General features: G+C 44.3%; 1 protein-coding gene and 1 non-coding gene across 5 annotated transcripts in view; both read right to left on the reverse strand.

Annotated features, from left to right (window-relative positions):
* RNF138 (ring finger protein 138) overlaps positions 1–14,975 on the reverse strand; it is a 36,631-nt gene extending 21,656 nt beyond the window's left edge. For 2 of the 4 annotated variants that reach the window (XM_074383643.1, XM_074383641.1), the window contains exon 1: positions 14,141–14,427. In XM_074383643.1, coding sequence (XP_074239744.1) covers positions 14,141–14,250 — 110 coding nt within the window. In that variant the 5' untranslated portion in view covers positions 14,251–14,427. Of the gene's footprint in view, positions 1–14,140; positions 14,429–14,888 lie in introns of those variants that run through there. The other 2 variants (XM_039463773.2, XM_039463775.2) reach the window with 2 other exon arrangements.
* LOC120361740 (small nucleolar RNA U13) lies at positions 12,698–12,801 on the reverse strand. Its single transcript, XR_005577872.1, has one exon. It is a non-coding gene; the product is annotated as a small nucleolar RNA U13 (small nucleolar RNA).
* Positions 14,976–23,093: the final 8,118 nt, after the last annotated feature.

The raw sequence follows: 23,093 nt of genomic DNA on the forward strand, positions 1-23,093 counted from the left end.
TTTTGAGACAGAGCCTTGCTCTGTCCCCCAGGCTACAGTGTACTGGTGCCATCTTGGCTCACTGCAACCTCTCTGCCTCCCCAGCTCAAGTAATTTTCCTGCCTCAGCCTCCCCAGTAGGTGGGACTATAGGTATGTACCACTGCAATGGCTAATTTATGTACTTTTTGTAGAGATGGCATTTCGCCAGTTGCCCAGGCTAGTCTTGGAACTCTTGAGCTCAAGTGATTCAGCTGTCTCGGCCTCCCAAAGTGTTGAGATTACAGACATGAGCCATGGTGCCCAGCAAAACTAGTTTTAAAAATAGTAAAAATAACCAAAGCTGAGGACAGCAGCATATACCTGTAGTCTTAGCCACTTAGGAGGCTGAGGTGGGAGGGTCCCTTGAGCCAAAGCATTTAAGGCTAGCCTGGGTGACACAGCATAACCCTGTCTCTAAAAAAAATAGTAATAATAAAATAATGGGTCGGGTGCAGTGGCTCACACCCATAATCCTAGCACTTTGGGAGGCCAAGGCAAGCAGATCCCTTGAGGTCAGGAGTTTGGGACCAGCCTGACCAACATGGAGAAACACCATCTCTACTAATAATACAAAAACTAGCTGGGCATGGTGACACATACCTATAATCCCAGCTACTTGGGAGGCTAAGGCAAGAGAATCGCTTGAACCCGGGAGGCAGAGGTTGCGGTGGGCCGAGATCATGCCATTGCACTCCAGCCTGGGCAACAAGAGCGAAACTCCATCTCAAAAGAAATAAAAAAATAATAAATAATAAAACAATGGCCAGGTGCAGTGGCTCACACCTGTAACCCTGCAGTTTGAGAAGCTGAGCAGGGCAAATGGCTTGAGCTCACAGGACCAGCCTAGGCAACATGGCAAAACCCTGTCTCTACTAGGCTGGCATAGTAGCACATGCCCGTAGTCCCAGTTACTCAGGAGGCTGAGGTGGAAGGATCACTTGAACCCAAGAGGTAGAGGCTGCAGTGAGCCGAAATCACGCCACTGCACTTCAACCTGAGCGACAGAGTGAGACGCTGTTAAAAAAAAAAAAAAAAAAAAAAAAGACAAAAAGGGCCGGATGCAGTGGCTCACGCCTGTAATCCCAGCACTTTGGGAGGCCGAGGCGGTCGGATCACAAGGTCAAGAAATCAAGACCATCCTGGCCAACACAGTGAAACCCCGTCACTACTAAAATATAAAAAGTAGCTGGGCATGGGTGGCTCGCTTCTGTAGTCCCAGCTACTCGGGAAGCTGAGGCAGGAGAATTGCTTCAACCTGGGAGGCGGAGGTTGCAGTAAGCTGAGATCGCACTGCTGCACTCCAGCCTGGCGCCTGTCGACACAGTGAGACTCTGTCTCAAAAAGAAAAAAAAAAAAAAGACAAAAATGAAAAAAGTGGGAAGTACCAAGAGTTAGGGAGGATATGAACCAACCTAAACGCACATTGGATGCTACGCAAGTGTAAACTTTTACAACCATTAGGGAAACTGGGTGGCAGTATCCATTAGAGCCCATAAATTCCACTCTGAAGTATATACCCATCAAACCTATATATATATACAAAACCAGGGGCAGTGGGTTATGCCTGTAATCCCAGCACTTTCAGAGGCCAAGGTGGGAGGATTACTTGAGGCCAGGAGTTTGAGGCCAGCCTGAACAACATAGTGAGAATCTGCTCCTATAAAAAATTAAAAATAAAAATTAAATTAAAAAATTAGCTGGACATGGTGGTGCATGCCTGTAATACTAGCTACTTGGAAGACTAAGGCAGGAGGATTGCTTGAGCCCAGTGGGTCAAAGCTGCAGTGAGCTATGATCACCCCATTGCACTCCAGCCTGAGCAAGAGTGAGACTCTGGATCTATTTAAAAAAAAATAATAATAATTAAAAACTACATATATTATCAGAAAAATATTTGCTAGAAAGTTCATAGCCATACTGTTTAAACAGCTCCAAACTGAAAACTATACATAGGTCCACCTACAGAAGAATGCATAATTAATTATGGTATATTCACAAAATGAAAACTACAATATGATGTATTGAGAATAAAAATGCTACAGCTACAAGCAATATGAACATAATAATATAATGTTGAGCTAAACAAGCCAGATTTTACAAACTTCATGATAATATTTCTATAGTGTACAAAAAGCAGTTAAACTATGTTAAAAGTCAGGATAAAGGTATCCTGAAGGAGGTGGGATATGTTCCCTTGGAAAAGGGAATATTAGGGGAGTTCCTGGGATGCTCATGTTCTGCTGCTTGACATAGGTGCTAAATGGCTCTTTGATATGGGTGTACTCAATTTAGGAAAATTCACTGAGCTACACATTTCTGATAGGGACATGTCTCTATATCCATTTTATACTTAAATTTTTAAAAACAATGGCCAGGCCTGATAGTTCACGCCTGTAATCCCAGCACTTTAGGAGGCCGAGGCAGGTGGATCACCTGGAGTCAGGAGTTGGAGACCAGCCTGGCCAACATGGCAAAACCCCATTTATGCTAAAAATACAAAAATTAGCCAGGCGGGTAGCAGGCACCTGTAATCCCAGCTACTCAGGAGACTGGGGCAGGAGAATCAACTGAACCTGGGAGGCGGAGGCTGCAGTGAATGGAGATCACGCCACTACCCTCCAGCCAAAAAAAAAAAAAAAAAAAATTAGGAGTACCCTTTAAACAGGGGTAGTTACATTAAAGCTTAATTTAATGTAACTTAATTTAAAAGATAATCTTAAAGATTATCTTCTAACTGGACTTTAAAAACCTGCTAAAATTTTAAAAAGAATTACTAGAAAAAAAGGAAAGTGGGCCAGGTGCAGTGGCTCATGCCTGTAATCCCTAATACTTTGGGAGGCTGAGGCGACACACTGCCTGAGCTCAGGAGTTCGAAACCAACCTAGGCAACATGGTGAAACCCTATCTCTACTAAAATATTAAAAAAAATTAGCTGGGTGTGGCAGTGTGTGCCTATAGTCCCAGCTACTTGGGAGGCTGAGGCAGGAGAACGGCTTGAACCTGGGAGGTGGAGGTTGTAGTAAGCTGAGGTCGAGCAGTGCACTCCAGCCTGAGTGACAAAGCGAGACTTGGTCTCCAAAAAAGAAAAGAAAAAGAACAAAATGAAAGTGAATTAAACCAGAGACAGTTAACACATTGAGAGCCCTAATCCAGTGGCTCAATCAGCCACAGGAGACAGAAAGAGAAAATTATTTTTAAAGAAACAAAAAAAGAAAGTGAAAGTGTGAGGGAAATTTCCAGAACTAAAAAATATGTCAGCAGAAGAGAGACAAGTGAATAACCTGTAAAATAAATTTAAGAGTCACAACCAGATAGATCACTGGAAAATTTCAAATAATGATCTTCAACTTCTAATATTTTCCAGAGAGGAAGTAAAAATAGATCACCTACTAAGGAAAGAGAATCAGATTAGCATCAAACTCATGAGCAATAACAAATGACAAAACAATTGAATGATGTGTTCAAAGTTCTGAGGAGAAATGATTTATAACCTAGAACTGCATCTTCTGGATACTAAATCAATTGTTTTATATCCTTAAGGCATTTCTGATATAATGTTATATATAAAACACTGAAAAACTTCACATTCTGCATACCTGTACACTAAAATTTACAGGGCATATGGAAAAAAATGGTTGGAATAGACCACCTATGCAACCTCATCAGCAGACTACTAACAAAACCCAAACAATCCTAATAAAAATATGAATAAATGTGAAAAGGTATGTTAAGTTCCTAATAAGCACTTCACCCTAAATTTTTTTTAAAAGAGGGGGATAAGTGGTTGAAGCTGGTAAATTATGGAAATAAATTTAAAATGTACAAAGGAACAGAGAAAGATGCAATAGGTATTCCAAGACAGAACTCATAGTCAAACTGAACTAAGAAGAATGAAGGTTGAGCACTTTGTGTCATAATTCTGTGGTTTGCTATATTCAGCTGGGTTTTAGTGTACTTTGCTTGAGCTGCCATTTGTTGATAGACCAAAACAATGTTCACTGGGAAAAAACCATATATAAACTTATCTGTTCTGATATAATCTGTTGTAGCAAGAACAGACTACATCACTGTTCAGTCCATCATTTGTCTTTAACCTTGCTTGTGGTCTTCTGATAATGAAATTTAACTTTTAGTGCCACCTTCTCCTAAAATTATGGTTTGTGCTTTTGCAGTCTTAAGAAGTCCCCACTTCAGGATAAGAGATATTCCCCATTTCCTTCTGAAGTTTAAGCTTTGCTCATTACATTCAAGTTCTTAATCCACCTGGAAATATTTTCATGTACAGTACACAGCAGAAATTCTACATGTAAGGCTATTGCCCAAATATTGCTATCTTACTAATCAAAGCCACCTTTTCCTCATTGATTTGCACTGTCACATCTATCAAAGATAACAATTCCAAAATATGTCTATTTTTGGATTTTGTAGCATGTTCTAGTCAATTATCTACTGCTGAATGAATACCATACAATTTGGCTGGACGTAGTGGCTCATGCCTGTAATCCCAGAACTTTGGGAGGCTGACGTGGGCAGATCAACTGAGGTCAGGAGTTCAAGACCAGCATGGCCAACATGGTGAAACCTGTCTCTACTAAAAATACAAAACTTGGCTAGGCAAGGTGGCAGGTGCCTGTAATCCCAGCTACTCAGGAGGCTGAGGCAGGAGAATCACTTGAGCCTAGGAGACAGAAGTTGTAGTGAGCCAAGATGGCACTACTGCATTCCAGTCTGGGGAAAAAAGGAAGACTGCCTCAAAAAAAAAAAAAAAAAAAAAAAAAAAAAGCATATTTTTTTTTTGTTTTTATTTTGTATTTTTGTATTTTTAATTCAACAATATTTTCACAGGAAAATCAAAGAAGTCAACCATACTATTTTAGTTACTATAGTTTCATAATACATCATTGTATCTGATAGGGTATCTCTAAGTTCTTCTTTTCAAATATTTTCTTAGTTATTCATAGTCATTAATTCTTTATTAGAATTTTTTAATCCATTTTTTTAATCCATTTTTCAAGTTATACCAAGAAATCATGTTGGGACTTCACCAGAACTGTATGTTTAGAATTGTCTGGAGAGAACTGACACCTTAAATTTATGAAATCTTTCTAACCATAAATGTCATGTTCTCTTACGCTTTTCAATAAAGTTTTGTAATTTTTTCTAAGAAGCTGTATATATTTTTATTGTTTAGTCCAAGGAACTTTATAATTTTGTTGTTATTGTAAGTGGGTTTTTCCTTCTATTAAATTTTTTATCTGATAATTGTTCGTATACAGATATGTTGTTGATTTTTGTCTGTTCTGGCATCAAACCTCTCTGTACTCTTATTCCAATAGTTTGGCAATCATTTCTCTTGGTTTTCTTTGGAGGGGACAGAGTTTCACTCTGGTTGCCCGGGCTGGAGTGCAATGGTGCAATCTTGGCTCACTGCAACCTCTGCCTCCCAGGTTCAAGCGACTCTCCTGCCTCAGCCTCCCGAGTAGCTGGGATTACAGGCACATGCCACCACACCTGGCTAATTTTTGTTATTTTTAGTAGAGACGGGGTTTCACCATGTTAGCCAGGCTGGTCTTGAACTCCTGACTTTGGGCCCGTCTTGGCCTCCCAAGGTGCTGGGAATACAGGCATGAGCCACCTCGCCTGGCCTCTCGTTTTTAATCAATAAATTATGACAATTTTATGTCTTCCTTTTTCATCTTTGTGTATCTTATTTCTTCTTTTCTTACTGAATTGTCTAAAACCTGAAATACAATGTTAAATGTCAGAGGCGATGCAGACATCTTTGACTAGTTCCTAACTAGAAAAGCACCTAAAGTTTACAACTAGGTGGAAATCATCCTTAATGAGGATTTTTTTAAAAAAGGTTTAGGCCAGACCCGGTGGCTCATGCCTGTAATCTTAGCACTTTGGGAGGCCGAGGGGGGGGAATCACTTTATCTCAGGAGTTGGAGACCACTCTGGCCAACATGATGAAACCCTGTCTCTACACAAAAATAAAAAATTAGCCAGGCATTGTGGCACATGCCTATAATCCCAATTACTATTCGGCAGGCTAAGACACAAGAATTGTTTGAACCCAAGAGGCAAAGGATGCAGTGAGCCAAGATCAGGCCACTGCACTCCAGCATGGGCAACAGAACTAGACTGTCTCAAAAAATATATATAGTTTTTTAGTCTATTCCTAATTTGCTATGAAGTTGCAAAAAGCTCACCATGTATTCTTGTCTAAAAATAATTTTTTTAATGATCAAAATGAATTAAAATATTTTATTAAGTGGAAAATTGCTGTTTATTGATTGCATTCCTTGAAGGACATCCTCTTTTTTTTCTGATTAAACATAAAAATGTTTAATCAAATTCTGAATGAGGCCAGGAGCAGTGGCTCATACCTGTAATCTCAACACTCTGGAAGGCTGAGGGAGGAGGATCACTTAAGCCTAGGGGTTCAAGATCAGCCTGGACAACATAGTAAGATTTTCTCATCTCTACAAAAAGTTTTAAAATTAGTGAGGTGTGGTAGTATGCATCTATAGTCTTGGCTACTCGGGAGACCAAGGCAGTAGGATTCCTTAACTCCAGGAGTTGAAAGCTACAGTGAACTATTACTATGATCACACTACTGTAACTCCAGTTGGGGTAACAGAGTTAAAACATGTCTCTAGGCCGGGCACGGTGGCTCAAGCCTGTAATCCCAGCACTTTGGGAGGCCAAGGCAGGTGGATCACGAGGTCAAGAGATCGAGACTATCCTGGTCAACATGGTGAAACCCCGTGTCTACTAAAAATACAAAAAAATTAGCTGGGCATGGTGGTGTGTGCCTGTAATCCCAGCTACTCAGGAGGCTGAGGCAGGAGAATTGCCTGAACCCAGGAGGCGGAGGTTGCAGTGAGCCGAGATCGCGCCATCGCACTCCAGCCTGGGTAACAAGAGTGAAACTCCATCTCAAAAAAAAAAACAAACCATGTCTCTAGTCAAAAAATGAAAAATAAATGAATGAATTTTTACTAAAAAAGAGAAACAAAGCCAACAATTTCTATTCAGCATTTACTTTCAAAAATATTTACACACAACAAATGAAATGGTCTGGGCTACCCCCCCAAAAAAAATATATATGTATGCAAATATATATATATATTTTATATGCAATGGCCATTTTATACACATACACACACACACACACACACACACAGAATGGCCATAAAAACAAAGCAAATATTTAAAGGCATAAAAATACAGAAAAGCAAAAAATCACTTTAGATGACAAAACTACTTTGTTAGAAAATTCCATATTGGCCAGGTGCAGCAGCTCACACCTGTAATCCCAGCACTTTGGGAGGCCAAGGCAGGCAGATCACCTGAGGTCAGGAATTTGAGACCAACCTGACCAACATGGTGAAACCTCATCTCTACTAAAAATAAAAATTAGCTGGGCATGGTGGTGCCCACCTGTAATCCCAGCTACTCGGAAGGCTGAGGCAGGAAAACCGCTTGAACCTGGGAGACAGAGGCTTCCATAAGCCAAGATAGCACCACTGAACTCCAGTCTGGGTGATAGAACAAGACTCTTTCTCGACCGGGCTCGGTGGCTCACGCCTGTAATCCCAGCACTTTGGGAGGCCGAGGTGGGTGGATCACGAGGTTAGGAGTTCAAACCAGCCTGCCAAGGTGTTGAACCCCTGTCTCTACTAAAAATACAAAAATTAACTGGGCACAGTGGCAAACACCTGTAATCCCAGCTACTCAGAAGCCAGAGGCAAGAGAATCGCTTGAACATGGGAGGTGGAGGTTGCAGTGAGCCAAGATCACACCATTGCACTCCAGCCGGGGTGACAGAGTGAGACTCTGCCTCAAAAAAAAAAAAAAAAGACTCTTTCTCAAAAAAAAAAAAAAAAGAAAGAAAGAAAGAAAGAAAGAAAATACCAAATTAACCTCCAAAATTACATGATAAATCAGATGACAAACTGTACAATACAAACTCTTCAAATATTAATTGCATTACTACAGACTAGTGATATCATGAAAAATATTCATGGCTGGGCACAGTGGCTCACACCTGTAATCCCAGCACTTTGGGAGGCCAAGGCAGGCGGATCACAAGGCTAGGAGTTCAAGACCAGCCTAGCCAATATAATGAAACTCTGTCTCTGCTAAAAATATAAAAATTAGCCAGGCATGGTGGCATGCGCCTGTAGTCCCAGCTACTTGGGAGGCTGAGACAGGAGAATCACTTGAACCTGGGAGGCAAAGGCTGCAGTGAGCCAAGATTGGGCCACTGCATTCCAGTCTGGGCAACAGAGTGAGATTCCATCTCAAAAAAAAAAACAAAAATTCATTTAAGCAACTAAAAAAAGGCCGGGTGCGGTGGCTCACGCCTGTAATACCAGCACTTTGGGAGGTCAAAGCAAGAGGATCACTTGAGGCCAGGAGTTTGACGACAGCTTGAGTAACACAGCGAGACCTCCTCTCTAACAAAAAAAGAAAAAAGAAAAAAAGTCAGCCAGGCATGGTGGTACATGCCTCTAGTCCCAGCTACTTGGGAGGCTGAGGCAGAAGGATCACTTGAGACTGGGAGGCTGAGGCTGCAGGAAGCTGCGATTTTTTTTTAAGCATTTTTAAACTTTTTTTTTTTTTTTCTTAAATAAAGATGGGGTTTCCCCATGATGGCCAGGCTGGTCTTGAACTCCTGACCTCAGGTAATCCACCCACCTCGACCTCCCAAAGTGCTAGGATTACAGGTGTGAGCGACTGTGCCCGGCCTATTTTATGCTATTTTAAAGCATTTTTATGCTATCTTAATACAGTTCATAATGGTGTCTAGAAATCACATTAAAATGTTTTTATTTAGTTGCTAGCAACTAAATAAATGCCCCTATACTCCAGCCTAGGCGACAGTTAGATCCTGTCTCAAAACAAACAAGCAAAAATGTAATATGGAAAATACATGCAGCCTTGCTAGCAACTAAATAAATATATTTTAATATGATTTCTCGACACCATTATGAACTGTATTAAAATGGCATTAAAATGCTTAAAAAAACAAAACTGGCAAAAACGATGGATTACAAATATATTTTTATAGTACTAATGGTGGATGCTGCCTTTATAAAGCTTGCAGTCTAACCAACGAAACTGGCATTGGTCAAATCATCTGATTCCAAAAATGTTATGATTACAAACTGTGATAGGAGGTACAAGAATGGCCGGGTGCAGTAGCTCACACCTGTAATCCCAGCAGTTTGGGAGTCAGAGGTGGGTGGATCATTTGAGGTCAGAAGTTCTAGATCAGCCTGACCAACATAGTGAAACAATATCTCTACTAAAAATACAAAAAAATTAGCCGGGTGTGGTGGCACATGCCTGTAGTTCCAGCTACTCGGGAGGCTGAAGCAGGAGAATCTCTTGAACTGGTGGGGTGGAGGTTGCAGTGAGCCAAGAGTGCACCACTGCACTCCAGCCTGGCAACAGAGCGAGACTGTGTCTCAAAAAAATAAAATAAAATAAAATAGAGGTACAAAGAAAGTTATTCAGGTCTTTTATCTCCAATTTTACTGTTCCTTCCTCTGTACCACGAAGCATGTTTCTTTAGACATAAAACTGCTTATTCTCATCTCACTTTGGGCTGGAATGGATGAATTTGCTAGAACTTATTTCAAAACGAAGCAGAAGTGAAAAGGAAAAAAGGTACAAATCAAGAATTACTAAAACTAATTTTCATGTTTCTGAAAAGGCCCGTATCTTCAGCATAGGGCATTACCCTTTAACAACCAAAAAGGTTTGCTTCACATTTCTCTCAACTTTAAACTAATAGCTGCTAGGTGAATTTCCATTACACATTCTCTCAACAAATATTGCCGAGATTGCGCCACTGCACTCCAGCATGGGCAACAGAGCAAGACTCCGTCTCATTTAAAAAAAAAAAAAAGTTCTTTCCTTGACTGTTTAAAACAAGGAAGAACTGAGGTTTCCAAGAGCCTCTGAAGATTATAGAATAAAATACCAAAAGAGACAAACACCTTCCTCTTATGCCAGTCTGTACTTTCTTCTGAAATCTTGCTTTGACTATCTGCTCAAGCTTCACATTAATTTGTGTTAACATGTTTTCCAAAATATCACATCTGTCAGGTATGGAGGCTCATGCCTGTAATCCCAGCACTTTGGGAGGCTGAGGTGGGAGGTTGCCTTGCACCCAGGAGTTAGAGTCCAGGTTGACCAACAAAACAAGACCCGCCTCTACAAAAAAAATTTTTAAATAGCCAGGCATAGTGGTGCGCACCTGTAGTCCCAGCTACTTGGGAGGTTGAGGTGGGAAGATCTCTTGAGCCTGGGAGGTCGAGGCTGCAGTGAGCTATGATCATGCCACTGCACTCCTTGCAACAGAGCAAGACCTATTTCAAAAAAAAAAAATTACATCTGACCACCCTAAAGCATTTGACAATGATGACTGTTTCCTTAACAGTCATTAGGATATGATTTGAATCCTCAGTTTCTACTCTCACTTTATTTCTGGTTTTCTTCCTATCCTTCTGTTCATTCCTGTCAGGCTGCAATTTTCTCCACTCAATATTTAAATAAGTATTCTCCAATACTTTGCTCTATCTAGGTGCTCTTCGATCTTTCAAATTATATATCTAACTCGATATCTTCGTCAACAACCACAGCTTTAGCTCCATGTATTCCAGATCTATATATGGTATATACACTTAACTATATTGAACACACAGTCACCAAATCTTACATGATGTCCTTAAAATGTCAGGAGTCTCCCTGCTCCATTCCTACTATCATTTCCTTAGTTCAGGTTCTAATCATTTCTCTCCCTGACATATCAATGAATGACCTCTTCACTAGTCTCATCACTACCAAGCTGAAAACCCTGATACGAAGGTAAACTCTAAAAACGAAATGTGACCATCCTACTCCCCTGCCAAAAATTACTTACTAGGTCTTGTATTATTCATTAGGTTATCTAATTTTTAATAGGTTTTCAGGAAAACACTCAAATTAGCTTACATAGTTAAGTTCCTGCCAGTAACTCTAAGTTTCATCTCCACTACACTGTCTTTGGCTCCAGCCAAACTTCAAAGGCCAGCTCACGTGCATTCTCTGTACCCTCCCTGACTCTGGCATGTCCCACAAACCCTGAATACAAACTCTGACCTAAGGCATTACTTCATCTAGGAAGTCATGCCTACCCTTTAGGCTAATTTAGATACCTGCTCCAGATGCTCACATAAAATCTCTTCTATATCAATCACACTTATAGGTCTCTCCAATGGCCTATTAACAGTCTCCAGGGAAAGAGTACTTAGTAGTCCCTGCCCCAGACAAACAGAAAGCATTCAACAACTGCAGTTTCAGGGAATGAATGGGGATTAAATGAGAATTTATATTTTAGAAATGTTATTCTAATGATAATGAACTTTCTCCTTTAACTAGGATAGTCAGTTGTCAAATCCTTTCCTGTCAATGAAATAGCAATAAAAATTTTTCATTTTCTGACTGGACGTGGTGGTTCACACCTGTAATCCAAGCACTTTGGAGGCCAAGGTGGGCGGAACACCTGAGGTCGGGAGTTCAAGACCAGCCTGACCAACATGGTGAAACCTCATCTTTATAAAAAAATTAAAATAAATATATTTTTTTCATTTTCTAACTGATCCACAGTAACCCAAAGCCCTTATCACTTCAACTCTCTATTCATGAATCAAAAATTGATCTTGTAGCCAAATATAAATAAATTCCTTTAAAGGCATAGGTCTGTCCTTTGTGAAGAAGGTAGGGCAAATTACATACATAACTATGTTACTTAAAAAACAGGTCAGGTGCCAGGCCTCATGCCTGTAATCCCAGCACTTTGGGCGGCCAAGGTGGGAGGACTTGAGCCTGGGAGTTCAAGATCTACCTGGGCAACATAATGAGACCCTGTCTCTATAAAAAATAAAATAAAATTAGCCAGGCATGGTAGCATGCTCCTGTAGTCCCGGCACCTTGAGAGGCTGAGGTTCGAGGATTGCTTGAACGTGAGAGGTAAAGGCTGCAATGAACTGTGATCACACCACTGCACTCCACCCTGGACAACACAGCAAGGCCATGTCTCAAAAAAATAATAATTTAAAATTCTCTCCATTTCCCCACTAAACTCCTTCCAACTGATTAAGATCCTGTTCCTTCACTACCACCTCTTCCAAATAAAACTTTTTCTCCCTCTGCCTATTCTTTAATTCATTGTTCAGGCAGAACTGTCTAAGTACGACAAATTGATTTGAGAAAGGTCCTGAATTGAAAACAATCATCTCCAATATGTTCCTAGTCTTGAGGTCAAACCAAATTATAGTCCTTGATCTAAAATGTCCCAAAAGGGAAGTGGATTAGAGCAATCTACACGGAATTTTGGAGAGTGCTAAAAAATTACAATGAGGTCCATGAAGTCAGTGACCCAAAGGATAATTAGAATGATTCGATCCAAAAAAGACCTGTTTGGTATATATACAGTTAGCAGCTATTACAACTTCCTCTCACCTTGCCCTCCTCCCTCCCTTTTATCTACCCACTGCCAACACAGCACTTAATTTTTTTTTAAATACTGGAAAAGGACAAAGTTAGGATAATACTTATAGATTAAAAGTATTGAAAGATTTATCTACCGTGCCCTAGACATCTCCAAACCTTTTTTGTCATGTCAGACGGGTAATGTGCTGACCCTGTAACAAGGTTTGAGGGTGGCACATCTCACACATGCCTGTGAACACTCAATCATCACACTAATGAACTACAAAACATTTCTCTAAGAATCTGCTTTTGCTGCACAAAACAGTGTCATTCATCTCCCTTAAAGAGTGAAAACCTAACTGGCATAATTTCCCTCATGAAAATCCACACCCTCTTGGCTCACACAACCAGCAGAAAATAGGAATAAAGTAGACAGTGCAGTTAAGATTGGGGAACAAAATGAGGAGAGCTGGTATCAAGAAAACAACTAGAGTAAGGGCATTTGCAATTAAGAACCAAAAATTCAATCCATCCTTTACAAAAGTCTCACTTCAAAAAACAAAAAGTGGAAGGAGAATGAAATACATTTGGTTAGTCAGTTCTTTTTGGTTGTTTGCAAGCACACGTAACTTTCAAGCCTGAAAATAAAGATTTCGAGGCCCCACCTGCCTGAAAATTCTTTTGTAAATTTGGAATGGACCTTGGGAATTGGTATGTTTATTTATTACTTAAAAAGTTCCCCGGGGCCTCTGTTCATCAGTCAGGTCCGAAGGGCTATCCACCTTTTTAAGAAGGGCACTTTTCCACCTTGACTGACACCCTAGCCGTCCACAGAATTTTATCGAAGTTCTTACAAACGTGCCTGTCAATCAAACGCACGCGTTATCTCGGCCAACCCCTTGTGCTCCTCCCCCACCCTGCGGAGCATCTCATCTCCGGTCCGCTCCTCCGAACAGAAGTCTTCCTTTCTCCTCCCCACCCCTGCGGCAGCCAAGTAATACGCCGAAAGGTAAAACAAAGGGAACGATCTTTTGAATGCCGAAAATCCTGTCAGTGTTAACAGACAGGAGGAAAAAACTCATTCAAGATCCCTCGAACACTCAGCGGACTGGAAGCGGAACAAAACGCTCGCGAGGCTGTCCCGCGAAGCGGGCTTGGGGGGAAGCGACACACGGAAGGGCTCTCGGACCGAGCGGACCCGAAAGCGGGGCAGGTCGAGGCGCGGGGCCAGCAGGCCCACGCGGGCACCGCCGGCCGCTCCTGACACCCGACACCCCAGCCTTCACCCGGGTTGCTAAGGAACAAAAAGGCTCCACGTTCCCTGCAATTCCTCCCGGGCCCGGCGGAGACGACGCGGGCCTCCGGGGCCTGAGGAAGCCGCAGGGAACCGAAGGCCTGGCCACTGCCCCGGGGGCGCCAAAGCCGGAGAGCCGGAGCTCGGGCTGAGGAAGCGCGCGCTGGGAGGGGGCCCCGGGGCTCCGCGGGGCGGGGAACCGGACGTCGGGGGCCGGTGGCGCTCGGGCAGGCCGCGGCGGCCTCGGTGCCCGCCGGGCGGCAGCCGGGGGTCCCGGGCCGGAGGTCGGGCCTAGACGACCACCCGGCTTTGCACGGGGGAGGGGGCGTCTACTCACACGTGCTGACAGGCCGCAGTCCGCACGGGCGTTTTGAGCACCTCCTGACAGACCGGGCAGTAGAAATCATCTTCGGTGTAGGACGTGGCCGCGGAGAGCTCTTCGGCCATGGCGGGAGGGTGGGGGAACAAGGCGATGGCGACGGCTGCAGCGGCCGAGGTGACGGTGGCGGCCCGGGGCCCGACTCCCTGCGCGAAGCCGGAGGGGGGAGGGGATCGCGTCAGGATGCGACCCGCGCCAGGAAGGGGGCGGGGCCCTGGCAGGGCGGGGCAAACGCAGAGGCGCGACCGCCGCACGCGCAGGGCCCCAGGCGGCCCCTCCTAGGCTCCGCCCATAGGGGCCGGATGGGGGCGGCGCTTGGCGGGAGGCCGGCCTCCAAGTGTGCCGGGAGCCCGCCCCGCTCGCCCCTCACCCCGTCCGCGGACCGCGGCCCCACGCCCCAGGCCACGCCCTTACCGAGCTCCGGGCGCCTGCTGACGCTCCGCCCCCAGCCCTCGTCTCCGCCCGCGGCCTCCCTTCTCACCGCTTTTCCGTCACTTCTCACCCAGCCCCGAGCCCCCAGCCCCGAGCCCGCGTAAGCGGCTTCCTCCCGGCCCCTTTCTCCTCCCCGGCCGCTCCCCGCCCCGCCCCTTTCTCCTCCCCCGCCGCTCCCCGCCCCGCTTCCTGGCATCCCCGCCTCTCCACGCCTCAGCTGTGGAGACGTTCCCCTGGGAGCCCCCGGGCGGCGCTGTGGACCGAGCTGCTTTACCTTCGCGTGTTGGTAGAGACGCGGCCCTGCGGTGTCCTCGGGCTTCCTGTCCTGCCGCCGCTATCTACGCGGCCGAGGCCCCGGGGCAAGTGGAGGGCGGCGTGCGCTGTGCTCATCGGCCGCAGCCGGGCTCATGGCGCACCGAGATCCCACCGCCCCCGCCAGCAGCTCTCCCTTGGCATCGCGCTGCCCGGCCGTCACCGAACGCGCGAGCACCGGGGCCGACGGGGCGGGGTGGGGAGCGCGGCCTCCCTGGCAACCGGCGCGTGGCGTCTTCCGCGGGTTGTGACAGAAGCAGCTGGCGCCCGCAGTGACACCTGCGTCTCCCCTCCCCGCCTCCCTGGGCCCGGGACCCCGTCTCTCGTGCGGGATACACTGGGCTTTTCAGGAAGTCTTCCTCACTACTCGAGATTTAGTCCTTACTAGTCGCCCGGTCTTGATCTTGTCAAGATGTGGTATAAAACAGTGTTTGTTAGGGGAATCGAATCCTTTGGGGGCAGGATGAAGGTTTCCTTGAGAGCTTGTCCGCTTTCTCCTTCCACAGCGTGGCTGATGATCAGTGCAGTCGCAGACGCAGTCACTCCTCTACCCACACCTCTGGGTTGATTTTTTTTCTTTTTCTTTTTTCTTTTTTTTTAGCTTTGAAGAGAAATGTATGGACGTGGATTTTCACCAAGGTTACTCACTAATTTAATTGTTTTTATTATTTTATTTTTGAGACGGAGTCTGCTCTGTTGCCAGGCTGGAGTGCAGTAGCGCGATCTCTGCTCACTGCAACCTCCACCTCCCGGGTTCAAGCCATTCTCCTCCCTCAGCTCCGGAATAGCTGGGACCGTAGGCATGTGCCACCAGGACCCGCTAATATTTGTATTTTTATATACACCTTTGAGATGCCAAGGTGGGGGTGTCACCTGAGATCAGGAGTTTGAGACTAGCCTGGCCAACATGATGAAACCCCGTCTCTACTAAAATAAAAGAATTAGCCATGCATGGCGACGCGCGCCAAAAATCCCAGCTACTTGAGTCTGAGGCATGAGAATTGCTTGAATCCGAGAGGTGGAGGTGGCAGTGAGCCGCGATCGTGCCACTGCACTCCAGCCTGGGCAATAGAGCAAGACTCCGTCTCAGAAAAAAAAAAAAAAAAAGAGGGAGAGAGAGAGAAAAGACACATCTATAAGGTGGGATCACAATGACGTGAAAGAAGCTAAGGAAAATCTGGAACATTATACAGCATCTTCCATTAGCTTCAGAGAAAAAAAGGTTTTATTACTATCCTTTGTTAAAACCCTCCACCAAGGTCTAAATGAATAAATAGAAGCCATTTAATCGACTAGTTAAATCAATTCTGCCATTTATTGTCCATGTTGACATTGGCACTGTTAGGTGTTATGCAGATGTCATGAACTTTGCTCTCAACTAGTTTACATTATTACATGTCTATCAAAATAAGAGAAAAATTGGTATTTGCCAAAGTATTAAATTTTGCATTAAACAATGGCTGTAATGAGGATAGGAAATGGAATGATTGGAAATGTATGGATTTAACAGAAAACTTTATGGAGGAAATGAGTTTTAATGTACATCTCAAAAACAGTGACTCCTAGAATAATAATTACTTGTCCAATGAATAGCTAATTCCCTCTACCAAACTACATTTTGTGGTTTTGTTACTTTTCCTCCTTAACAGTAAGCACAGTGGAAGCAAGACAGGAAAGCTAACACTAGCTTCAGATTTCCTGGAAGGAGGAAGAGCACATGAGGGGAGGGGCAACTAATAACAGTAGTCCAGGTGCTTTTCAAATTCACTTATAAAGTGCTTCTTTGGGCCAGGCACGATGGCTCACTCCTGTAATCCCAGAACTTTGAAAGGTGTAGGTGGGCAGATCACAAGGTCAGTAGTTTGAGATCAGCCAAATGGTGAAACCCCATCTCTACTAAAAATACAAAAATTAGCTGGGTGTGGTGGCAGGTGCCTGTAGTCTCAGCTACTTGAGAGGCTGAGGCAGGAGAATTGCTTGAATCCAGGAGACAGAGGTTGCAGTGAGCCAAGATGGTGCCACTGCACTCCAGCCTGGGCAACAAAGTGAGACTCCGTCTCAAAAAATAAAAATAGGCCGGGCATGGTGGCTCACATGAGGCCTGTAATCCTAGCACTTTGGGAGGCTAAGGTGGGTAGATCACCTGAGGTCAGGAGTTCAAGACCAGCCTGGCTGTGGTGAAACCCCAACTTAAAAATAAATAAATAAATAAAAATTTTTTAAAATAAAAATAAATAAATAAAATGGTTCTTTGACTTCAAATTTTCCTTTTTTCTTTTGAGACAGAATCTCACTGTGTCACCATGGCTGGAGTGCAGTGGCATGATCTCAGTTCATGGCAACCTCCGCCTCCCAGGTTTAACCAGCTCTCCAGCCTCAGCCTCCCAAGTAGCTGAGATTACAGGTGTGCATCACCACACCAGGCTAGTTTTTTTATTTTTAGTAGACACAGGGTTTCGCCATGTTGGCCAGGCTAGTCTTGAAATCCTGGCCTCAAGCAATCTGCCCACTTGGCCTCCCAAAGTACTGAGATTACAGGTGTGAGGCAGCACACCTGGCCTACATTTTACTTTTTAATAATTCCACTCATTTCATTCATTCTGGCCATTTAGGAAGCAAAATACATTTTCTGCATAATACTTTATTGATTGGGACTATCTACCCATAACATTAATTTTGTCTTCCAGCTGAGGAACAAACAAAATAATAATAATAAATAAAAATAAATAAAAAATAAAAAAATTTTGTGACCGTCATTCTTTTCTGCAACAGCAGCTTTACTCATGTCTAACTTATCCAAACATATTTGTATCACTCCCTCATATATTCTAAGAAGTCATTTGGCATACATGTAAGCATATAGCTGGCAATATGTGGAAATCCATCAAAAATTTGGATGTAAGAAAAATGTAGATACCCTTGAAAAGTTAAGCTCAAAAAAAAATTACAATTACCAAATGAATAATTTTCTGTCTTGGCAACATTTCAGGTGAAAAACTACTTTATATTTTTATAGGAATGTCATAGATTTATTCAAAATGCATCCAGCTTTGTAAATCAAATGTCCTCAGCCTTTGAACAGTAGGAGGGAAAACCCTAGATGTTAGGCCAATTTGGTAAACTGTCTTGCAATAATTTACACAGTTCCTTTAAGTTTAGGTTAAACCAGTCAGTCCCTCTCAGTCTGCTTCCCTCAAAACATTTGGAAGGAGGGAAGGGAGGATGACAGGTATCGGACATGAACCCAAGATACTATAGGGGAATCTAGGTCCTGAAATCTGCAAGATCTCTTTTACATTTTTGCTGGATCTTTTCCTTCCTTCCTTCCTTCCTTCCTTCCTTCCTTCCTTCCTTCCTTCCTCCCTCCCTCCCTCCCTCCCTCCCTCCCTCTCTTCCTTTCTTCCTTCCTTCTTTCCTTTCTTTCTTTATTTTCTTTCTTTACTTTCTTCTCTCCGGAGTTTCGCTGTTGCCCAGGCTGGAGTACAAAGGCATGATCTCTGCCTCTGTACACTGAAACTCCTGGGCATCAACTGCAAACTCTGCCTCTCAGGTTCAAGCCATTCTTCTGCTTTGGCTGTCTTACACGCATGCGCCACGACACCCAGCTAAACTTTTGTATTTTTAGTAGAGACGAGGTTTCCCCTTGTTGGCCAGACTGGTCTCAAACTCCAGACCTCAGGTGATCTGCCCGCCTTGGCCTCCCAAAGTGCTGGGATTACAGGTGTGAGCCACCGCGCCCAGCCTGGATTTTTCTTTAGCAAGACTAATTTTCACTGCTCCTTGAGATGCAATGTGTCCTGGGTATTCTGTTGCTGAAACTTGCTGGTAAACACTACTCATACCTGTCTCAGCTGGGCCAAGGCCCTAAGATATGTCCTAGCTTCACCAACACTGTAAAACCTTCTGATCTCTGCCATGATCATCTTCTAATTCCTTGACCCTCAACATGGCAGGTTCCTTAGCAGGCCCTCGGCTCTCAACACAACTACTGTTTATGACATCCTTTGTGGTTCTCCCTCCGGTTGTGAACAGCCTATAAGGCCATGTGCTTCCAGGGCTCCTGCCCTCAGCACACACTTCACCCCCTCTAACACAACTTTCCCCCCCAGAATGAAGCCCCTACTTTGTCTCTTCTCCTATAGTCTCTTGGATTAGAAGGAATGGACTTTTCCCCTTGCCACTTATTGCTGAATGGGTACCCAAACTCTCCAGTCAAGACCATTCATGGTGGCTCATGCCTGTAATCCCAGCACTTTGGGAGGTCGAGGTGGATGGATCACTTGAGGTCAGAATTTCGTGACCAGGCTGACCAACATGGTGAAACCCGTCTCTACTAAAGAGACAAAAATTAACGGGGTGTGGTGTGCCTGCCTGTAGTCCCAGCTACTTTGGAGGCTGAGGCAGGAGAATGGCTTGAACCTAGGAGGCAGAGTTTGCAGTGAGCTGAGATTGTACCACTGCAGCCCAGCCTACTCTGGAGGCTGAGTTGGAAGGATTGCTTGAGCCAGGGAGGCTGAGGCTGCAGTGAGCCGTGATCGCTCCACTGCACTGCAGCCTCAGCAAAAGAGAACTTGTCTAAAAAAAAACAAAAACAAAAACTCACAAATATGCAGGTGCTGTGGTGTGTACCTATAGTCCCAGCTACTCAAGAGGCTGAGGCAGGAGGATTACTTGAGCCCAGGAGGCCTCCCTAGGCAAAATAGCAAGAGCTTGTCTCTTAACAAAAACAGAAACAGACAAATCTATTCCCCGATCTAGATGTCTCTGTGTCTGTATGTGCTACACAAAACTGCTACAAGCAGGATGAAACTGTGCAAAGAGCCAGCTGTGAAAAGATAAGCCAATGTGCTGAAGGTGGCAGAACTGAAAGATGGAAAGAATATATAGGTTATTGATGTGTTAATAGTTGAGCCATTCAATTGCTCTAGTCAACCCTGAAACTGCCCTGCCTTCCATCTGTTAATCAAGACATTAAACGCCTTCTAGTTTGAGCTATTCTCAGTGGGTTCTTCGGTTGTTTGTAGCTGAAAGTATCTGACCTAGGCATTTGTTCACAACTAGATCCCTTTCCGCATCTGTTTTCCTGTTCTGCTCTGTGTTATTGGAGCTGACTCCCATAAACTGTTTCCCAGTTTCCCTTGCTAGCTGACTTCTGGCTATATTCAGCCAATGGGAGGCCCCAGTGAGAGATCAGGAAGGAAGGAAGGACGAAACCAAGTTATTTCTCCCTCTCTTTTTTTTTTGAGACAGAGTTTTGCTCTTGTTGCCCAGGCTGGAGTGCAATGGTGCAATCTCGGCTCACTACAACCTTCACCCTCCAGGTTCAAGCAATTCTCCTGCCTCAGCCTCCCAAGTAACTGGGATTAGAGGTGCCCACCACCTGATAATTTTTGATATTTTTAGTAGAGATGGAGTTTCACCATGTTGGCCAGGCTGGTCTTGAACTCCAGACCTCAGGTGATCCACCTGCCTCAGCCTCTCTCTCTCTCTCTCTCTCAATCTCTCTCTCTCTCCCTCTCCCCATCCCCCCACCCCCCCATTCCCCCACCCCTACTTCTGTCAGTGGCTTTGTTTCTTCTGCGGTTTCAGCTTCTGTGAGACTGCACTTCTCTCAGTGGTCCCACTTCTCACTGGTCCAGCCCTGCCTTTTCTCAATGCCTTGTGTATTTGCTTCACTATCACACTCGGTCTTTCAGCTCTTTCAATGTCTTTGTAATTAGTTTTCCATATTAAACATCCGCTACTAAACCACCCATGCATGCTCCACTTTCCCGATTGGCCCCTGTCCCATTCTCCTAGCTGAATCAACACTTCAGAAGGAGAGGGGAGGCGAGTGAGAAAGAAATACAGCAAAGTGGTTCTTCCTTCCCAAAGAGAAGAAACTGGGTTACTTTTCATTGTGAGTTTAAATTCTCTCCTCAAACCTATACAAAGTAGCTCCAATGGAAGTTCAAAAGGGAGATTAAATTAACTATAGAAAACGAAGGAATTTACTCTTTTTGAATTCACCCCAATTTGAGACAGTTACATTTCAACTTCTTCATCAGTGTCATTATGAACATGAATTTTCCTAACATTTAATTTCATATCATCTGTATTTATGTATTATTATACAGCTTCCATTTTTAATGTTTCTATGAGTAGCCCCAGTAGCCCTGTTTATCCTATGGAATCTGGCCTCTGTTACAGGTGAATATAATCACAGCCTGTGACAGCCGTACTCTCCCAAGACTGTGGAACTGAGATTCAATATTCTAGTCAGTCTCTATTAAATCCCTTAACTTGAAAGGCAAGTTAATACAGGAGCTGTGGGGCAGCCACCTTCTCCCTTGCCCAAAAACAGAAATCAGCCCATAGAAAGAGAGCAAACCAACAATGAAACAGACATTCTGAATGCAGCTAAAGTCACTTCACTGAATAAGCTATGCTGTCCTAGGAGGCAGAGCCCTAGGTTAGACCAGTAATGGTAAATAGATTTCAACAAATCAACTCACTTTCAACTTTTCTTTGACGATGTAGTTGTGTTGTTGTTGTAGTTGTTGTTTTGGAGACACGGTCTTGCTCTATCCTGTAGGCTGGAATGCAGTGGTGCTATCGGCTCACTACAACCTCAGCCTCCCAGGTTCAAGCGATTCTCCTGCCTCAGCCTCCCAAGTAGCTGGGATTTGTATTTTGAGTAGAGTCAGGGTTTCACCATGTTGGTCAGGCTGGTCTCCAGCTCCTGACCTCAGGTAGTCCACCTGCCTCAGCCTCCCAAAGTGCTGGGATTATAGGCATAAGCCACCATGCTTTCAATTGTTGTTTTTTAATCTTTGAGAGAAACATGTAAATTTGAAGCTAAAAGTAAGATCTTTCTCTGTTTCTGTCTCTTCTCTCTCCCTTTATCCCTTTCTTTTCCTTACACTTCCTCCATCTCACCTTCCTCTTTTTTGCCTTTTTATTTTTCCTTAACTCAACTTTTTTTTTTTTTTTTTTTGAGACAGAGTCTCGCTCTGTCACCCAGGCTGGAGTACAGTGGCATGATATCAGCTCACTGCAACCTCCGCCTCCTGGGTTCAAGCGATTCTCTTGCCTTAGCCTCCCAAGTAGCTGGGACTACAGGCGCATGCCACCGTGACCGGCTATTTTTTTTTTTTTTTTTGTATTTTTAGTAGAAATGGGGTTTCACTGTGTTAACCAGGATGGTCTTGATTTCCTCACCTCATGATCCACCCGCCTTGGCCTCCCAAAGTGCTGGGATTACAGGTGTGAGCCACCATGCCCAGCCTCCACATTTTTTTTTTCCAAGACAGGGTCTTGCTCTGTCGCCCAGTGGCACTATCACAGCTCACTGCAGCTTCAAATTCCCAGGCTCAGGCAATCCTCTTACCTCTGCCTCCTGGGTAGTGAGAGCTATAGGCACACACAATCACACTCAGCTAATTTTTGTATTTTTTGTAGAGATAAGGTTTTGTCATCTTGCCCAGGCTGGTCTCAAACTCCTAAGCTTAAGAAATCTGCCTACCTCGGCCTCCCAAAGTGCTGGGATTAAAAGCATAAGCCACCGTTGGGAACTAGCTCAACCCCATCATGGGTGCCGTTAGTCCCGGTGGTGATGAGGGATTGGGAAAGGGAAATAAAGACAGAGACACAAAAGTAGAATTTACAGCATGGGTCCAGGGGACCAACGCAAGCGTGGAAAACACATTGGCCCAGAGCTCTGGGCTCCAAACACTTTTATTATATGCACAGTCTCATTGATCTTATGGGCTTGGAAGGGGAGGGTGAAGGTGTAGGTAAGACAGCCGAGTGGAGAGCACTTGAGATCCTTCTGAGACAAGCTAAATTAGTACTCTGAGTTTATCACCGATTATTAGGGTGCAGCTGCATCAGAAGTATAGCAGATTAAGAGCCACTTCGTCTAACCACTCCCAATGCATCAAGGGGCTTTTATCTCCTGAGCATTGAGGACATAGAGCAATTAAATCACTCCATATTCTGAGAACCTAGGCAGAGCCTGAGGTGTTCTGTGATCTCTGCTTTGCAAGGCTTTTCTCCTCCTTGCCAGCTCCCATCTGCAAAGACCCTCCCCGATCTTGTGAGCAGAGGTAGCCTCCTTTCTCAGAGATCTTTGCATAAGCCTTCTTTACAAGGCCCTCATGAAGACTCCATGTTGAGAAGGCATTTG

The sequence above is a fragment of the Saimiri boliviensis genome, chromosome 13 (genome assembly GCF_048565385.1).
Source record: "Saimiri boliviensis isolate mSaiBol1 chromosome 13, mSaiBol1.pri, whole genome shotgun sequence".
Taxonomy (NCBI): Eukaryota; Metazoa; Chordata; class Mammalia; order Primates; family Cebidae; genus Saimiri; species Saimiri boliviensis.